This window comes from Budorcas taxicolor, chromosome 11, assembly GCF_023091745.1.
Source record: "Budorcas taxicolor isolate Tak-1 chromosome 11, Takin1.1, whole genome shotgun sequence".
NCBI classification, from domain to species: Eukaryota; Metazoa; Chordata; class Mammalia; order Artiodactyla; family Bovidae; genus Budorcas; species Budorcas taxicolor.
Window position 1 is genome coordinate 87,293,381 of NC_068920.1, and position 14,195 is coordinate 87,307,575.

Here is a 14,195-nt window from a genome sequence, read left to right on the forward strand (position 1 = left end):
AGGGCAAGGGTGGGATGATTTGGGAGAATGGCATCGAAACATGTATATTATATGTGAAAGGGATTGCCAGTCCAGGTTCGATGCATGGGACGGGGTGCTTGGGGTTGGTGCACTGGGATGACTCTGAGGGATGGGATGGGGAGAGAGGTGGGAGGGAGGTTCAGAATGGGAAACACATGTACACCCGTGGCATATTCATGGCAATGTATGGCAAAACCACTACAATATTGTAAAGTAATTAGCTTCTAATTAAAATGAATAAATTTATATTAAAAAAAAACAAAAGGGCTGTTAGCAATTATTGACTTCTGACATGGGTTATCTGTGACTAAGTTTCATCCTCCTTGTTTTGGTAGGCTCCCTGGGACCATAAACCACCTCTATTCATTTTTATGTTCTTTAGGCCCTACCACAGCACTCTCTACATTCAAAGTGATGAATGAAATAATCACCAATAAAATTCATAAGGGTAAAAAAATGAAACTATAAAGAACATGAAGAAAATATGGGAACACTGAATTCATCTTAGAAATCCGGTATCTTAAGAAAAAGAATAATACAGTTACTTCATAAAAAATTAAACATTCATATTTCAAAACATATCTGCATTATAAGCAGATACAAAATTAAATTAGAAAAAAATCTCAGTCCATATAAAACACTTTAATATTTAATAGAGAATCCTTACACATAAATACAACTTTTAAGTACTATAAATAATAAAAATAGTTTTAAAAAGTAGACTTTTAAAAACCACTAAATGCCTAACTTAGGTTATAAAATACCATGATCTCAGTTTTCTAAAATATGAATGTGAGAGAGAATATCATAAGTACAAAAGTAAAAAGACTTAATGGCTTCACATTTTGGTGTACTTCTGGCAGTGACATCATGGTAGGGTAGCATTAAAGCCCTTTATGTTTCTACTACTTTCCTAATATAACTAAAAATGAAATTTACTGCAATGGAATTTACTTTTACGGGACTGAAATCAAACCACTGATGACCTAATCACATCCGTAATGGGCTTCTCCTCCCTGGGAAGACCCTTTTGTAACACCGTATGAAAAGTATGACATACCTATGTTGAGTGATGTCTATACTAAGTATAATAGAAAGTTAGAAACCACTATCACAGTTCCAAAGTGGATAATGGGGATGGTAAGCAAATTTAGATAAATTACCATTTTTTCCTCCAGATTTTAAAGGTCAAGAGTGGAATTTCATGTAGAGAAATTTTCCATGAAACAGTCCTCAAGTACTCTGCTTCTGAGAGACAAGGCTACTCCCAAAGAAAGCAGAGAGAAGGATGAAGTCACTGGTAGGGGTTCTCATGCTCCACATGCAGAAACTAGCCTGTGTGAAAACTGGCAGAGAAGTCCTGTCTAATAGGAGAAATTAAAGATTTCTCAAGCTTGAACATTGCTGGTGGCATTATAAATCAGTATGTTACTTGGCAATGTATATTGAGAGCCACATAAACTTTCAAACCCTTTGGCAGAGTAATTCCACTTCTAGGAATCCATCATAAGGAACCGCTACTAGTGTGACTATTGGCTTCCCTGGTGGCTTAGTGGTAAGAATCTGCCTGCCAATGCAGGACCTGTGGGAGACTCAGGTTTGTTCCCTGGGTCGGGAAGATACTCTGGAGAGGAAATGGTAACCCATTCCAGTATTTTTGCCGTGATAATCCCATGGACAGAGGAGCCTGGTGAGTTACAGTCCATGGGGTTGCAAAGAGTCGGACATGACTAGGCGTGCACACACTAGTACTACTATTTCTGAACTACAGTCCAGTCATTAGATGGAATATTATTTAGCCTTTTAAAAAGCAATATGCAGAAACCAAAAATGTGTGCTTATGTTAGAAAGAAACTTGAAGAACATATAAACCACATTTGAACTACATCATAGAACCAAACAAAAGTGTATATTAAAAAAAAGATACTGGCTTACATACAGCAAAATGCTAATTTGGAGATGGCAACTCTTGCAAAAAGTCTATAAATCCATGTGCATACATGCATCTTTTCAAACAAACACTAAAAATACAATTACTGTGAGACCACAATTTTTTTTAATATTAAAAAAATGAGAACCATGTGCTAGGATTAAGAATGGGACAAGGATGCCCATTCTGACCACTCCTATTCAATACAGTACTGAAAATCCTGGCTGTTGCAATAGGCAAGGAAGAGAAACAAAAAGCATGAAGATTAAAAAAAATAAGTAGTCTATTTATTTGCTGATAATGTAATCGTTTATATAGGAAGATTTAAAGAATCTATAAACACCTACTAAGAACTAGTAAATGAACTTATCAAGGTCACAGGATACAAAGTTACTATTAAAAATCAATTTTGTCTTCACATATTAGCAGAAAACAATCAGCAACAAATTTTTAAAAATTCTACTTGCAATAGTGTTGAAAAGCATGAAATGTATTTAATAAAACATGCACAAGACTGCCACACTAGAAACTAAAAAACACTGTTGAGAGAAATGACAGAAGTTATAAATAAATGGAAAGATTAAGTAAGTCCATGAACAAAAGACTCCATAAATATTATGAAGACATCAGTTGTTCCTAAATTCACCTATGGACTCAATATAAGCCCAATCAGAATCCTACCAGGGTTTTTTTTTTTTTTTAATGTAAATTGACAAGTTCATTCTACAATTTATAAGAAAATCAAATCCTCTAGAATATTCAGAGCACTGTTGGAAAAACAAAGTCGGAGGTCTTACACTATATGACTTCAAAATTTAGCATAAAATTATAGTAATCAAGATAGTGTGGTACAGACAAAAAGATCAATGAAACAGAAGAGAGAGATAGAAATAGATTCATACTTACACAGTCTTCTGATTTTCAACAAACGCACAAAACAATGGGTAAAGAGAAGTTGTGTTTTTGTTATTGTTTTTTAAAACGGTACTGGAATAACTAAATGTTCACAATGAGGAAAGAAAGAGAACCTTGACCCCTACTTCCAATCATACTAACTTCAGATATATCACTGTATGTAAAAGCTAAAATCATCAAGTTTTAAGAAGAAAACACTGAAGAATAGATTCATGACTTGAAGTAGGCAAAAGATTCTTAGCACATACAAAGTAGTAACTTCATATGGAAGAAAAAATGGATAAATTAGACATCACCAAAATTTAAGACTTCTGCACATCAAAAGACATTAATAATAAAATAAAGAAGTAAGCCACAAACTAGGGCAAAATATTTGTGGAACATATATTCGACAAAGGACTAATATACACAATATGTTTTTAAAATTTTCGTGACTCAATAATAAAAAAAGCAAACAACTCAGCTGGAAAATGGCTAAATGATATGAACAGAGGGTTCACAGAAGAAGATATACAAATGGCTAATAAGCACATGAGAAAGTGCTCAATGTCACCAGGGAAATGCAAAGTAAAACCACAGATACACTACCACATACACAAATACACGAGAATGGCTAACATTAAAAAGACTAATACCAGATTATGGCAAAGAGAACTGTTAGCATTGTTGATGGAAGTGTGCTAAGTCGCTTCAGTCGTGACCGACTCTGTGTGACCCCAGAGACGGCAGCCCACCAGGCTCCCCCGTCCCTGGGATTCTCCAGGCAAGAACACTGGAGTAGGTTGCCATTGCCTTCTCCAGATGGGAGTGTAAAATGGTACAATTAATTACACTGGAGTATGGTCTAGAAGTTTCTGTAAAAAAACTAAACACTCACCTGATTTATGACCCAGCGAATCCTCTCCTAAGTATTTTTCCAAGATGAGTGCAAACAACACATGTCAACAACAAAAATTATACAAGAATGTTCAAAGTGGCTTTACTCATAATAGCCAACTTGGAAATAGGCAAGGTTCCTTCAAAAAGGAGAATAAACTATGGTATAATAATAATGGCACATTATTTAGCAATAAAAAGGAACCAGCTACTTGTTTATGTTACAGCATGAATTTAAAAAAATCTCTAAATGTTGAAAGAACCCTTATACAAAAAAGTGCAACTGTATGATGTCATTCATATGAAGTTCAAGAAGAGGGAAACTAATCTTTGGCTGAAAAATGTGAACATGTGGTCAGCTCTGAGAAGCTAGAACAGGGATTATGCTGGAATATGGGATTATATTAATCCCAGGGATTATCTGGGAAGGGGTACAAAGGAACATTTTAGGATGGAGGTAATGTTTTTCATCTTGATAGAGGTTTGGGTTACCAGATGTAGGTAAGTATTTATTTGCCAAAATTCAGCTCTTATATACCTAAAATTTAAATGTATGTGAATTTTACCTCAAAAGACAAAAAGATAAAAAACTACTGAATTCTCGTTAATGATATACATGCCACAGTATTAGCTGAAAGTGTGCTGATATCTGCAATTTTCTTTAAAATATATATATAAGAAAGAAATGGACTAATGGACAAAAAGATGGATGAGTAAAAACACAGGCATAGCAAAATATTAATGATAAAATCTAGGTGACGGTATATTGGGATTCATTGTAAAATTTTTTTTCAACATTTCTCTATGTTTAAATTTTTTTATAATAAAATATTGGGAGAAAAAGGGTATCACTGCTGATGTTGATAGAATATTCTTTTTTTTTCTATTTTCTAAGTTTTCTATAATGTTTATAGAAATTTCTAAAATGTTTACAATCTTAAATATTTTAAAAGAAATTAAATTACATTTCTTAAAATACTCAAACATAAATTATTTTAAAACAAGTTAAAAACTTAAGATTCAGTGAAAATTAAAATGTCCACTATTTTTAAACTATTTAGTTCACTAGAAGCCTTAAGTATGCAGTTGTGTAGCAAGTCACTATTTTTGAACTAATTAAAAACCGTGAACTGATCAAATGTGGTATTAAATTTTTTTCTTTTAATGTCTAATTTTAAACTTTCCCTTGTACTCAAACCTTTCCCTGTGTTAATTAATGTATTCTCATTAAAAGTATATCACTTCTTAGACTCTATAATAACTAAGCAGGGCAATATTTCTTATGAAATCTGAGAGCTGGCTGTTTACTAAAGGCCTTTATCTTTAGATAAGCACAAGCTTTAAGCCAGGTGCTAGTCATTTGTGTCTTATTAATTTCCAAAACAAACAGAGGAGAGTGCCATGCAATTTCCATTACACACACTTCACCATTAGGACCAGGGTTTATTAGCTTGACACTGCTCCAGGAATAATGGTTTCATTCCTCACTGAAATAAAATAATGTGCCACACAACTCAGCAATGCGGAACTTCTCAAAAATGTTGTCATTTTAAACATGGTCATATTTTTAAAGTCTCCATTATGCCATAACAAAGGCCATTTGCTGTAGAGAACTCATTGTGAGCATAGAGAATTCCCACAGGGGCCCCAGACTTACCTCATTGCTGTGTCATACGATTCCGGGTGAATACAAGTTTGGTCCAAAGGATTTGGCTTTAGTACAACATTCACTGCAGTTTTGCTCCTTTTCTTGCCTTGTTTCTCATTTGTGACCTCAACACCTGCTGAAGCTGTTACAGCAACTCCCTGAGTTTCGCCTGCAGATTCAGTTTGCTGACTACTATAACCATTTGAAACAGAAAATAACAAAATTCTGTAAAGCAATTATCTTTTAATTAAAAAATAAGATAAAATAATACTATCTTTCTGTCATAAAAAAATAAACAGTATGGGGGGATGTGGGAGGGCTAGAGGGCGGGCAGAGGGTTTTAGAGTCTTTCATTAAAAATAAGCTTATTTCTCTGCCAAACAAATATAAACAAACAGCCACCAGACTTTGACCATGCACTTCACAGAAATTACCACTTATTTGTTTAAACCCATTAATAGGACTTTCTGTTACTTAAAGCCCCAACATTAATTGATCCTGCCTGTGTAATTGGCACTGTAGGAGAGAACAGAGAAAAGCAGATGAAAATAAATTAAATGAGGAGGAGAAGAAAAAGGTGATTTCTCAGAGCTGAAAAAAACACAAGCTCCCCAAAGGAATCTACTGAGTATAAAACAGAATGAATGGGAAAAGAATAACTAGAAAAAGACTCACATTTGACTTATGACAGGGAAACTTTAGAATTTTAAAAATTAAGAGATAAAAATAAAACATTACTTTGAAAGGAACTAGACTCAAACTGGCATCAGTTTTCTCACTGACAAACACAGATGCTGGAACACAGTGGAACAATATTTTAAAAGTCTGAGACAAAATGATTTTGCATCTAAAATTATATACCTAGCAACTAGCAGACAAGTTAAAATCACTTTCAGACATGTATGGACTGTGGTACAACCCATATAATATACTCTCTCTGAAAAGAAATTCTTAAGTATAAACTCCAATAGAAACACTGAGTTCAAGAAAAATGATAACGTGGGCTATAAGAAACAGCGATGAGCACAGAAACCATAAAAATCACTAGGTTAAATAACTGCTCATGAATATTGTAAAATATATATAAAAACAGTCTGAAACTAAAATCCCAGATTATCCCACCACAGGACACAGCATTGACGGGAGGAAGGTTGGGAAGAGACCTTTGGCTCTAGTTTTCTCTAGGAGTACAGAGACACCTATTAACTCCAGAGACCAATCCAAATCAAATTTAAAGATAGTAACCAGAAGCATAAAAGATACAAAAGCTGGAATCACTAAGAGGAGATAAAGATGAGTAAGGAAGACAATCTGATTTCGGTGTTGGCCATATGGTGATGTTCATGTGTAGTCTTCTCTTGTGTTGTTGAAAGAAGGTGTTTGCTATGATCAGTGAATTTTCTTGGCAAAACTCTATTAGCCTTTGCCCTGCTTCATTCTGTCCTCCAAGGCCAAATTTGCCTATCACTCCAGTGTTTCTTGACTTCCTATTTTTGCATTCCAGTCCCCTGTAATGAAAAGGACATCTTTTTGGGTGTTAGTTCTAAAAGGTCTTGTAGGTCTTCATAGAACTGTTCAACTTCAGCCTCTTCAGTGTTACTGGTTGGGGCACAGACCTGGATTACTGTGATACTGAATGGTTTGCTTCAGAAATGAACAGAGACCATTCTGTCATTTTTTGAGACTGCATCCAAGTACTGCATTTCGGACTCTTTTGTTGACTATGATGGCTACCCCATTTCTTCTAAGGGATTCCTGCCCACAGTAGTAGATATAATGGTCATCTGAGTTAAATTCAACCATTCCGGTCCATTTTAGTTCACCAATTCCTAAAATGTCGATGTTCACTCTTGGCATCTACTGTTTGACCACTTCCAATTTGCTTTGATTCATGGACCTATGCAATACTGCTCTTTACAGCATTGGACCTTGCTTCTATCACCAGTCACATCCACAACTGGGTGTTGTTTTTCCTTTGGCTCCATCCCTTCATTCTTTCTTGAGTTATTTCTCCACTGATCTCCAGTAGCAGATTGGGCACCTACCGACCTGGGGAGTTCATCTTTCAGTGTCCTATCTTTTTGCCTTTTCATACTATTCATGGGGTTCTCAAGGCAAGAATACTGAAGGGTTTTGGCCATTCCATTCTCCAGTGGATCACATTTTGTGAGAACTCTCCACCATGACCCATCCATCTTGAGTGGCCCTACATGGCATGGCTTAGTTTCATTGAGTTAGACAAGGCTGTGGTCCATACGATCAGATTGTCTAGTCTTCTGTGATTGTAGTTTCAGTCTGTCTGCCCTCTGATGACCTCTCTTAGCACCTACTGTCTTACTGAGGTTTCCAAAGAATAGCAAGAAGAGATAAGAAAGCTTTCCTCAGTGATCAGTGAAAAGAAATAGGGGAAAATAACAGAATGGGAAAGACTAGAGATCTCTTCAAGAAAATTAGAGACACCAAGGGAACTTTTCATGCAAAGATGGGTATGGACCTAACAAAAGCAGAAAATATTAAAAAGAGATGGAAAGAATACACAGAAGAACTATACAAAAAATATCTTCATGATCCAGATAATCATGATGGTGTGACCACTCACCTAGAGCTAGACATCCTGGAATGCAAAGTCAAGTGGGCCTTAGGAAGCACCACTATGAACAAAGCTAGTGGAGGTGATGGAATTCCAGTTGAGCTATTTCAAATCCTGAAAGATGATGCTGTGAAAGTGCTGCACTCAATATGCCAGCAAATTTGGAAAACTCAGCAGTGGCCACAGGACTGGAAAAGGTCAGTTTTCATTCTAATCCCAAAGAAAGGCAATGCCGAAGAATGCTCAAACTACTGCACAATTGCACTCATCTCACACGCTAGCAAAGTAATGCTCAAAATTCTCCCAGCCAGGCTTCAGCCATACGTGAACCGTGAACTTCCTGATGTTCAAGCTGGATTTAGAAAAGGCAGAGGAACCAGAGTTAAATTGCCAACAACCGCTGGATCATGGAAAAAGCAAGAGAGTTCCAGAAAGACATCTATTTCTGCTTTCTTGACTATGCCAAAGCCTTTGACTGTGTAGATCACAATAAACTGTGGAATATTCTGAAAGAGATGGGAATACCAGACCACCTGACCTGTCTCTTGAGAAATCTTATACAGGTCAGGAAGCAACAGTTAGAACTGGACATGGAACAACAGACTGGTTCCAAATAGGAAAAGAAGGACGTCAAGGCTGTATATTGTCACCCTGCTTATTTAACATATATGCAGAGTACATCATGAGAAATGCTGGGCTGGAGGAAGCACAAGCTAGAATCAAGATTGCCAGGAGAAATATCAATAACCTCAGATATGCAGATGACACCACCTTTATGGCAGAAAGTGAAGAGGAACTCAAAAGCCTCTTGATGAAAGTGAAAGAGGAGAGTCAAAAAGTTGGCTTAAAGCTCAATATTCAGAAAACTAAGATCATGGCACCTGTTCCCATCACTTCATGGCAAGCAGATGGGGAAACTGGAAACAGTGACAGACATTATTTTTTTGGGCTCCAAAATCACTGCAGATGGTGACTGCAGCCATGAAATTAAAAGACGCTTACCTCTTGGAAGGAAAGTTATGACCAACCTAGACAGCATATTAAAAAGCAGAGACATTACTTTGTCAACAAAGGTTTGTCTAGTCAAGACTATGGTTTTCCCAGTGGTCATGTATGGATGTGAGAGCTGGACTGTAAAGAAAGCTGAGCGCCGAAGAATCGATGCTTTTGAACTGTGGTATTGGAGAAGACTCTTGAGAGTCCCTTGGACTGCAAGGAGATCCAACCAGTCCATCCTAAAGGAGATCAGTCCTGGGTGTTCATTGGAAGGAATGATGTTGACGCTGAAACTCCAATACTTTGGCCACCTGATGGGAAGCGCTGACTCATTGGAAAAGTCCCTGATGCTGGGAAAGATTGAGGGCAGGAGGAAAAGGGGACGACAGAGGATGAGACAATTGGCTGGCATCACTGACTCGAGTTTGGATAAACTCCAGGAGTTGTTGATGGACAGGGAGGCCTGGCATGCTGCAGTCCATGGGGTTGCAAAGAGTCAGACACGACTGAACAACTGAACTGAACTGAAGGAAGACAAGGAGAAAAACAGGGAGGAGCCCTGTTAACTGATAAATGTAACAAATTGCATGAAGGCATGAAGAGAAAATATATAAGATGGAAGTTCAAACATATCAATATGCATAATAACTGTGAATGGATTAATATTAAGCAAAACCAGAAAATCTATGAGTCATATAAAAAACTAAATGTCATAGAAAGTTTGAAAATAAAACATACCAAGCATATTCTGAAAAGGCAGATATGGCAACAATGCTAGCAAACAAAATAGATTTGAAAATAAAAACACTCAATAAGATAGCAATAGTCATTCTGAATAAAGGCATGACCTATCAAGGAAATATAATAGTCATGAATCTTCAAGTCCTTCATTACCAGTTGAAAAAAACTAAGGCTTTAAAATAACCCAAATGTTCACCAACAGAGCACTGACTGAATTACAGTCCATTTATAAATTAAATACTGTGCTGGCATATATAAAGAATGATATAAATCAATATGTAATACATGGAAAGAGATCCAAGATATATTACTGAAACAAAACAAGTTTCAACTAGTTGTATACCATAAGTTGTTCTGTATGCATTTAAAAATAATAGACACATATATATAAACTTATATAAGTATAAATTTATTTTTGGAAGCAATATATAAAAAACTATTTTGAAGGGACAAGTTGGGGTACACTTTTCACTTTATTCTTTTTTCTACTATTTGAATTTACTAACCAAGTGTTTTACTGGTTAATTAATCGATTTTCCCCACTATATGAAATGTCACCTTTATCATAAATTAAATTCCCTCTGTGTTTTAGTGTATTTCAGACTCTGTTCTGTTCTACCTATTTCTACATCAAAACCAAACTGTTTTAATTACTATGGATTTATAATATATTCTGCTTTTCAGAGGGGCTGGTTTTCCCTCAGTCTTTTCCAGAAAAAAAACAAATGATTGTAACTTTTGTGTCAGAAGAAAAAATACACAATGAATGCATCAAGTAGTTCCAAAGAAGCCAAGGCATAAAAGCTAGTCTTTTATGATTACAAAATGCTAAGAAGTTTACCCAATTTCTTTGCTTTTTGTGCTACCAGGATTAGAAAGCAAGAATTTAGCTCTTAATTTACACATCTGATAATTAATGCCTTGGCCAGTTTTCACTGAGGAAGAAGCAGGGAAACTCAATTATGCTGCCCTTTTTTTTGGGGGCGGGGGAGAGCACACCTCCATGGCATGTAGAACTTCACTGACCAGGAATGGAACTTGTGGCCCTTGTAGAAGAAGCACATTGTCTTAACCACTGGACCACCAGGGAAGTCCCTCAACTATGCTTAGGGGAACAGCTGTCAATATGAAGTGGTCATTGCAAAGTCTTCTTTGTAGCCTCATGTTGTACCAGTCCTTCCACTTGTGGTGCTCCGATCACATTGGCCTTAGCTTCTTTTCCTAAATACACCAAAGTGGTCCTGCCTTAGGCTGCTGCACACATATTGTTTGCTCTGCTTGAATGCCTTCCTTCTGATCCCTATGTGACTGGCTCCTTCACTTCATTCAAAACTTGGCTCAAATAACTTTTCAGTAAATAACTCATATAAAGCAGTTTATTGCTCCCTAAGATAGTGTCATATTGCTTTGTTTTAATTTTTATAACACTTATCTGAAACTGTTTTACTAGTTTATTTATTGTCTGTCTCATTTATTAAAACTTAACTCCATGAGGCCAGTGAATTTGTTCATTTGTTCACTGCTGTATTCCCAGTACCTAGTAAAGATTAAGATAGTCTACACATATGGAATGAAGGAATGAAGAAATGAACAGCTAGGATTTATGCCAGTGAGAAGGATGGGTAACAGTACAAGAGGAGGAGGTTAATATTAGAAAAAACAGTGTACACTTTAATAATCACCTGCAAAATGTTCGAATATAATCCTGGTTGACTCTGATGAAACCAGCACATTGTTGGAAAGATTTTGGACCCAGCCCTTTCACTTTCTTCAGCTGTTCTCGGTTGATGAATGGCCCATTTTTCTCACGCCATTCAATAATATTTTTGGCTCGGTTGGCATTGAGTCCAGCGATATGCCTAAAAAAATAAACAAAATGAGTAACGTGGCCAATATAATTGTTCTAAGAGAACTGAAAGAAAAGATGGCATGCAAAGAAACATAAAAGCAACTGCAATTATATCTTGTCCTATGTCTCTAAGTTCAGTTAATCAAAGGTGGGTTATGTCAAAAAGACAAAGGGGAAACAGTTTTCCAAGAGGAGTGAAGGACAGTAGAAAGCAAAATAGTGACAAACCAGGGCTGTCATAAAGACGCTGGCAAACTGGTTAACCAAGGTCTAAGAAAACTACTTTCCTACAGTATTTCTACACTAGTTACATTACTTATGTTTCTAAATCAAGTAATAATTCTGCCTATTCCCAGTTAGCTTACAAAGTGATTCAGGAGTAGAAATTACCACAGCTACAGCTGGGTTGTACTCTCTTATTTTTTTGTCAGCCAAGACTTAAACGGTGGAAAGGTACTTATCCATGACAAAAAAACTCTGTCATTAGGTAGTTGACTTGATGTTAATTAGAGAATCTGAATTCTATTACAGAATTCCATACATGGAATTATGGAATATTTATTACTATGGTAGAAAGTTGCTGTTGTGTAGTTGCTAAGTTGTATCTGACTCTTTGCGACCTCATGGACTGTGTAGCCTGCCAGGATCCTCTGTCCATGAGATTTCTCAGGCAAGAATTCTAGAGTAGGTTGCTATTTCCTTCTCCAGAGGATCTTCCTGATACAGGGACTGAACCCACCTCTCCTGCTAGGCAGGTGGATTCTTGACCATTGAGCCACCAGGGAGGCAACACCTTAAAATGCAAGGGATTATTTTCTGCTGTTCTAATTTCAAAGCAGAAGAATCTAGATTTTTTTCCCCCAGAGGTCCAGAATTTCCAGACTTGTATAATAAATGCAAGATTAGGAACAAAAGAACAGCTCTTCTATAACCCCAGGGGGGAAAAAGAGCATGTAAGATGTGATAATAGTATTAATATGATGAAGATTTTGATATGTAACTTGAGGAATCAAGGTAAAAAGATGGTAATCATATACCCTGTTCCCTCAGAATTTATCCTCTGGTGATGGCCAGCTTTGACGGATGTAAGCAAGAGACTGAACTAGTGAAAAATAACTCCCTATTATGTGATGGGAAATGGCTCTTTTCCATGTTAACCTTATTTAAATTCTATTAGTGACTCAATGGAGAAGGCAATGGCACCCCACTCCAGTACTCTTGCCTGGAAAATCCCATGGATGGAGGAGCCTGGTGGGCTGCAGTTCACGGGGTTGTTAAGAGTCAGACGTGACTGAAGTGACTTAGCAGCAGCAGCAGCAGTGACTCAATGGAGAAGGCAATGTCACCCCACTCCAGTACTCTTGCCTGGAAAATCCCATGGGTGGAGAGGCCTGGTGGGCTGCAGTCCATGGGGTCGCTAAGAGTCGGACACGACTGAGCGACTTCATTTTCACCTTTCACTTTCATGCACTGGAGACGGAAATGGCAACCCACTCCAGTGGTCTTGCCTGGAGAATCCCAGGGATGGGGGAGCCTGGTGGGCTGCTGTCTATGGGGTCACATGGAGTCGGACATAACTGAAGCGACTTAGCAGCAGCAGCAGCAGCAGTGACTCAACAGTTATCATATGCTCTTCATTTTAGATTTTCCATATTAAAAATGATAATATATATGAATTGTTATGATTATTTTCTTAAATGATGTCTTCCTCCCTGACTGATTACTTAAAGCAATGTATGAACTGATCGATTTTCTATACTTGGCAACTTCACACGTGTCCCCTTGTTTTAACTGAGTTTGGACAGTCAGTAAAGAAACTCAAGATTCTGTAATCTTTAGCCAGACTTCTTGTCTCACCTTAACAAAACTTCTGAACAGATGTTAATATCCACTCCCACAAAACTGACACATTCTTCTACAACACTGTCCAGTGTTGCCTTGAGCAGGGTCTGAGATACATCGTGCTGAAAAGAAAGATCAAACATCAATCAAAAGTAAAGAACATGGAATTCTTGGACTACTCCATTACTTTGCCTGTATTACAGATAGCAGGCTCAGTTAAGACACAGCAAAGTCAATTTGTTCATTTCTCTTAAACACAGTTTGCTGATGTAATTGACCTAAACTTTAGGAATCTGTGTTTCATACTCTCTACTTAAACACTTGACTTGAGTACAACAGCATTGGTATTTTTCCCTTAGCTTGTCATAAAAATTACCTCTCGAGTTCATTAAAACACAGGTTGCTGGGCCCCACACCAAGAGTCTTTGATTCAGTAGGTCTGGGTTGGGGCCTGAGAATTTACATTCCAACAAGCTCCAGAGTAATGCTGCTGCTGGTTCTGGAAGCACACTGAGCCATGCTGGTTACTATCATTTGCACGCTGCCTTGAAGTCTTATCTTCACTTGCATGTGTATTATGACCCTTTGTTCTTAAGAGAAGAGTGAACAGGAAGGAGAACATGAATATTCAGTAAGTTTGACAGTAAACCGAACTCTCATATTTCATGAAATTGAAGAGACTATTGCTTATAAGTCTCTTTTTCAAAAAAAAAAAAGAGATGTCCTTTTCATAGGGGACTGGAATGCAAAAGGAGGAAGTCAAGAGATACCTAGAGTAATAGGCAAA

At 37.0% G+C, this 14,195-nt stretch overlaps 1 protein-coding gene across 1 annotated transcript in view; it reads right to left on the reverse strand.

The window, feature by feature from the left end:
- SRBD1 (S1 RNA binding domain 1) overlaps positions 1–14,195 on the reverse strand; it is a 227,955-nt gene that overhangs the window by 17,623 nt on the left and 196,137 nt on the right. The window contains exons 17-19 of the mRNA XM_052648428.1: positions 13,424–13,530; positions 11,400–11,576; positions 5,400–5,582 (exon numbers count right to left, since the gene is read on the reverse strand). Coding sequence (XP_052504388.1) covers positions 5,400–5,582; positions 11,400–11,576; positions 13,424–13,530 — 467 coding nt within the window. The remainder of the gene's footprint in view (positions 1–5,399; positions 5,583–11,399; positions 11,577–13,423; positions 13,531–14,195) is intronic.